The 6238-nt window shown below is 47.5% G+C and overlaps 1 protein-coding gene across 1 annotated transcript in view; it reads right to left on the bottom strand.

Annotated features, from left to right (window-relative positions):
- Positions 1-5911, bottom strand: part of FLOT2 (flotillin 2) — a 33543-nt gene extending 27632 nt beyond the window's left edge. The window contains 1 exon segment of the mRNA XM_033171608.1: positions 5779-5911. Within this exon segment, the coding sequence (XP_033027499.1) occupies positions 5779-5827 (49 nt within the window). The 5' untranslated portion in view covers positions 5828-5911.
- Between the last annotated feature and the right edge of the window lie 327 nt (positions 5912-6238).

Genomic DNA, 6238 nt, shown 5'->3' on the forward strand with positions numbered 1-6238 from the left:
ATTTTTTAATCCAGGAAAATCTTCTCAAAAGTCGGGGGTCGTCTTATATGCTGGGTGGAGAATCTGCGGTCGAGTATATCTCAAACTCTATATTTTAACTGGAAAAGTTGGGGGTCGTCTTATATGCCCAGTCGTCTTATACACTGGAAAATACGGTATTTAACTCTGTTTCCCTTATCCACTTTATAGGTATTTGTATACATTTTCCTGTATTACAAAACTGTACTAATTTTTTTTTAGTATACTTTGTGATATATCAGTATATTGTGATGTTTAGCTGGTCAGATATCGCCCAGCCCTAGGCCTTATTACGAAATGCAACTTTGAAAAGTCTTCTCAAACAGGGTGACAGAAAAGCCTTAGTTGTAAACCTACTTATACTGTACTAAATTGACACGGTGGTGGAATCTGGGGTTACAAAGAGAGGGGGGTGACCTGCTTGTGATCTTCCAGAGGCACCTGAACAGCTGCTGGAAACAACAAAGCATACTCAGCTTGATGCAGCAGCAAGAGAGTTTCACCTCCTGGGTTGAAAATACAGTGGTACCTCAGGTTGCATACGCTTCAGATTAAGAACTCCGCTAACCCAGAAATAATGCTTCAGGTTAAGAACTTTGCTTCAGGATAAGAACAGAAATCATGCTTGGTCAGGTTAAGAACTTTGCTTCAGGATAAGAACAGAAATCATGCTCTGGTGGCGTGGCGGCAGCGGAAGGTCCCATTAGCTAAAGTGGTGCTTCAGGTTAAGAACAGTTTCAGATTAAGAACGGACCTCCGGAAATAATTAAGTTCTTAACCCAAGGTACCACTGTACTCACTTCTCCTAATTACATGCAGCTCAACATGTAAAGGAAGCAGAGAGGATGGTTCCCCCCCCCCAGCTCTCCCAAACAAGGTTTTTTTGGGGGGGTGGGGTGGGGAAGGGCAGCAGAGGAAAACAGAGGCTGCTCCTCCCTCTCTGCTGCTAAGTTTTGGCAAAAGGAATCCTGATTCCCGAAAAGATAGCAGCTGTTGGAAAGGAGCCCACCTCTCTCCAGAGAAAGGCTGTTGCACAATGGCCTGTTCTTCCTTACAAGCTAACGGGAATTTTTGCAACAGGCTGCCTGCCTGCACAGATGCAAAGTGGGTCACGGGTTCATCCATCTAATCTCATTTAGACGGAGAAATAAGACAGGCGGTGCTCATGCCGGATCTCAGGGCAACTGCAGGCTGGTGTGCTAGTTTAAGGGCTAGCCGGCAATTTTGGCAAACAGTCCCCTAAACCACCAGCAGAGGTACAACCCACACCTCAACAAAAGCAGCAAAGCAAGCACAGATTGTTTGCTTGGGAGTTAAAATAGAACAAGGCAGCTCGAAAAGCCCAGCTGCCGGGTTATCCTGGACTTGTCTCGGGGGCTCGACATCGGAAAATGCTGGACGTACACCACACTCTCTCTCTCTCTCTCTCCACTGCAAGACTTCATGCCACAGGTGGACTGCAGATTAGTAAGGAGGCCTTGGTTAAAACCTAGTCCAGCCTGCCACACAAACTTGCTGGAGAAGCCATTCCCTGTCACGGAAGGAAGCAATTATTCCATCCTGATAGATTGGTTAGTACCTTGTCAGCACTGGGTGAATGCAACTCTCACCCTGATTATGATGCTTTGGGGTAAGATTTAAACAAGCAGAAATCCTCCAGAAATCTTTCCCTGGCAACAGTTCTGCTGGCGCCACTTGCTAGTTAGGTGTGAGTTTTTTTTTTACATTCAATTGATTTCTAGAGGAAGAGGTGCTGGGGCCCAGCCCTGGCCAGAAGCCACAAGACTCCCGTAGCGGAGTCATGGGGCCTTATCCAAGATATGGAGCGCCAGGATGTGGTTACTCAAATCAGAGGCATGTTGATTACTTCATGTCCTCATTGCATACAGAGGGCAGGGTGGGATGACTCTGGCATTGGAAGAAGGTTCAGGGGTTTCCATTTGATTAAGTCTTCTGCTCGCTAGGCTCCAGGCCTCCTGACACACACAGGAACACACCCTGCATACATCTGTTGCTAGACACGGATCAACCCTGCAGTACTAAGAACACTTCCCATTTCAAAAAGTGCCCATAAAGCAGATGGGAAATGCCATCCAGTAACACCATAGACCCTTGGATCACCCTTTTCTCCTATTGAGGGCAAGCTGGCAACACAACTTGCAAACACAGCCTGCCTGCCACAAGACTGGGGGAGGAGGAGGAGGGGGAAATCCAGGACTGACCACGCCTCTTGAGGGCAGGTAGCATGTAGAGAACGCAAATGTATGCTAATAGGCCTGTACAAATTCACACATTACAGTGGTACCTCGGGTTACATACGCTTCAGGTTACATACACTTCAGGTTACATACTCCGCTAACCCAGAAATAACGCTTCAGGTTAAGAACTTTGCTTCAGGATAAGAACAGAAATCGTGCTCTGGTGGCGCAGCGGCAGCGGGAGGTCCCATTAGCTAAAGTGGCGCTTTAGGTTAAGAACAGTTTCAGGTTAAGAACGGACCTCCGGAACGAATTAAGTACGTAACCAGAGGTACCACTGTATTGGGGTTATCCTTGTTACTCCTATGCTGGAAAATACCAGCATATAATAATAATTTTAAAAAATACTAATTTCACTATCTAGCTGGGTTTCCCAACCAACCTGGGCAGCTTCTAGCACATATAAAAAGATGACAAAATGTCAAACATTAAAAACTTCCTGATACAGGGCTGACTTCAGGTGTCTTCTAAAAGTTGTGTAGTTCTTTAGCTCCTTTGCATTTGATGGGATGGTGCTCCACAGGGTGGATGCCACAACTAAGAAGGCCCTCTGCCTGGTTCCCTGTAACTTCACTTCTTGCAGCTAGGGAACCGATAGAAGTCCCTCAGAGTTGGACCTCAGTGTCTGGGCTGGATCATGGGGGTGGAGACACTCCTTCAGGTATAATGAAGTTTAAGAGGAGTGCAATTATAAAGCATCATATTAAACAGGTATTTATACAGCCAAGGTTTTATTTCCACGAGAAAGAGGCTACTAGTGGGAAGTTGACACTCTGTGGGCATATGTGAAATGAGGGAAGGCTCTGGGTCATGAACTCACAGAGCAGCTACTTGATTCTCAGTCCCCACATCTACAATTTGGGAGAATTGTACTGCTCTACGTTACAGAGCTGCTGGGAGGATTACAAGGACTGCATACAATATGGTTTGAGTGCTCTGGAACATGGTATATAAAATGCTAAAAGATAATGCTGTTGTATTTTCATCCCACACTGTTCCCGTCCAAAGTCTAGGCAGGGGGGGGTTTTCCCTGCCTATCACAACTTCCAAGCAGGCAAGGAAGGAAAGTAGCTCAACAGCAGAGCACCTGCTTTGCCTGGAGAAGGTCTCGGGTTCAATCCCACATACCAGGAAGCAGAGAGAGTGGAAGACCCGCAGTTGCCCAAGACCCTGGAAGAGCCACTGCCAGTCAAGAGCAGACAACACTAGGGAGAGGATTAAGAGGCTTGACTCAGTAGGCAGATCCTCATCTGCAGAGGTTGGATGGCCATCTTCCAGGGATTCTTTAGCTCTGATTCCTGCATTGCAAGGGGTTGGACTAGATGACCCTCGGGGTCCCTTCCAACTCTACAATTCTGTGATTCCGTGTCTGTACCAGGATTAACCTGTTAAGCCATGGTTCATGGGAAACACACTCTGCCCATGTTCAACGCCATTTATGCTCCCCCAACCCAGACCTGGTAGCTTTTGCCTGTTATACTCCCTATTTTCTTTCCAGACCACTCAAAGCCATTTCCTTCCCAAACAGAAAAAAGCAGGAGGGTGTGGTGGTTAAAGAGCGCTATGTTTTCCCAAGAATGATTTTCCATCTACTGCAGTAGCTTTGGCTACACTGAGACAGTAATAAAAGGGAGAATGGAGGCTCTCAAGGGAGGTGGAGGCCCCACCACCACACACACACCCTGACAGCTTTTATGAGCTGAACTGGCCTCCTGCAATTGTAATCACAACAGCTCACACCTTCTTTTTCCTGAAAATAACTTACTGGGCTGCAAATTACATATTTTGCCTTGGAAATGTGTTCCTGTAAAGCTCAGGTACTTGGCAGAGAACACATTCAGAGGCCCCCCACCCTATTAACTGTAATATCATACCAAACCGCGGTGCTGGAAAATGTTAAGTGGGTTGCAGGATCCTCATGAACCAGGCAGAAAACATTTCAGGAGACGCACAAATACAATCAATCTAAGTTGCATTTCCATACAACTGTTTCCCACCAAGCAAAAGCAGCTGCCCATTTTAATATGCTTCAGATGAAAACAGGAAGCATTCAGCACCATTTTCTTAAGTTAAGCTCAAATCACTGAGGAATGGATCCCTAACTAATTTTGCAGTTTGTGTCAAGAGCGGTTGGGAGTTTACCTCAATGCAAACCAGCTAATGCTCAGTGCAAGTGCTATAGATCCCATGAGACACATTGCGTCACTATTGTGATTATTATTCATACACAAAAACCCAAGGCCTTATGGGGAGCTCTGTGCTGTACAAGGTGGGTTGTGTGTGTGATATTATTAATATTAATACTATTTTTAAATTTCTAAAGAAGAACTGTACATTTTTTTTCAGAGAGACCAAGTGGCAGGGAAAATACGTGTGCATGTTTTCCAGAGACACAGGCTGTGTTCATTTTTGTTGCAGCAAACCACAAAAATATTGTGCCATAAAAAGAGTTGTTGGTCTTTAAGGAGCCAACAAGACTTTTGAGTAGGTCGTGGATTTGTTTTTTCCATAATATATAGGGGCCAAGTTAACTAGGCGGTATATAAATGCTACAAATGGTGTCTCCCTGAGTTAAGAGATCTCTACGTACTTTTGTGTTTATGTACATAAGTATATATATGTGGGGGGGGGGGGGGTGTACAAGAGAATATCTTTGTATATATAAATAACACTCTTTCTGTGGCTGCATACACAGAACTACATGATATCAATAAATGTGCACAGGTGAGATGTGATTTACCTATATGTGCGTGATATATTTATCTGTGAATGTGTGCAATATGTGTAAGAGATATCACTGTTTGTCTGTAAGAAAGATGTGTTTGCAATGTGTGCAGGCGTAAGAGAGAGATCTGTGTGTATGGGTGCTATGTTGTTTGCATAAGAGAACTCTGCGTGTGTTCTATACGTGGGTGCATAAATCTGTGTGTAAACGCGTGCTATGCTGTTGGCGTGAGAGATCCGTGTGTGCCATCTACCCATCCGTGTGCATGCGTGAGAACAATCTACGTAAACGTGCCCTCTGTGCGAGAGACACCTGCGCATTTGCATGCTGTGCTGTTTGTGTAACAGGGAGATCTCCGTGTGTCCGGGATAGATGCGTGTGTGTGCTTGTGCAAAAGAAATCTCTGCATACCTGTTCACTCCGTGTCAGAGAGCGCTGTGTGCATGCAACCTGTCGAAAGCAGGCATACCTCTGTGTGTGTGTGTGTGTGTGTGTGTGCCTGCATGTGTCTAGGACACCCTCTAGCCCACAGAGGGGAGGGATAAAGTCGTCCCCCCGGCCTCACCCAATTCAAGGAGGAGGACCCCCCCGGAGGGAAGGAGGAAGGAGAACAGCAGGAAGGAAGAAGAAGAAGAAGAAGAGGGCGAGGCAGACCTGCGAGGCAGACGGGGAGATGCGGGGGAAGTGGGGCCTCAGCGTCCCTTCCCCCCTCGGGGGCCTCCCTTGAGGAAAACAAGCCCCCCTCCTCAACCTCCTCTCACCCCTCGGTCTCCTTACCTGACACGACGAGGGCCTCGTTGGGCCCCACCGTGTGGCAGTTGCCCATGGCGACTCGACCCAGCCAACGCCAAGCAGCAGCCCACCCCCTCCCACCGACCACCACCAACGCGACGCACGCGCACTGCGCTCTGCCCGAACGGGTCGGGGGAACTTCGGGAGCAGCAGCAGCGGCACCGCCTCCTTCCTCGGCTCCTCCCCCGCCCCTGAAGGCTCCGCCCACAGGAAGTAGGTCAGAGGCGGGGGAGGGGGAGCGTGGGCGGGAAAAGGAAAAGAGCGGGAAATAGGAGCGGAGAGAGGGAGGAGGAAGAGCCCGCCTCCGCCTCTGCGGCCGACATTTTGGGCATAGGAGGAAAGTGTGAGGGGAGCAAAAGAAAAGGATAAAATAAAGTCACCCCCCCATCTTCCTCAGAACTTGCGCCCTTTGTTTGGTTTTCGTTATTATGTGTTTTCGCGTTTT

Source organism: Lacerta agilis, chromosome 15 (genome assembly GCF_009819535.1).
Source record: "Lacerta agilis isolate rLacAgi1 chromosome 15, rLacAgi1.pri, whole genome shotgun sequence".
Classification (NCBI taxonomy): Eukaryota; Metazoa; Chordata; class Lepidosauria; order Squamata; family Lacertidae; genus Lacerta; species Lacerta agilis.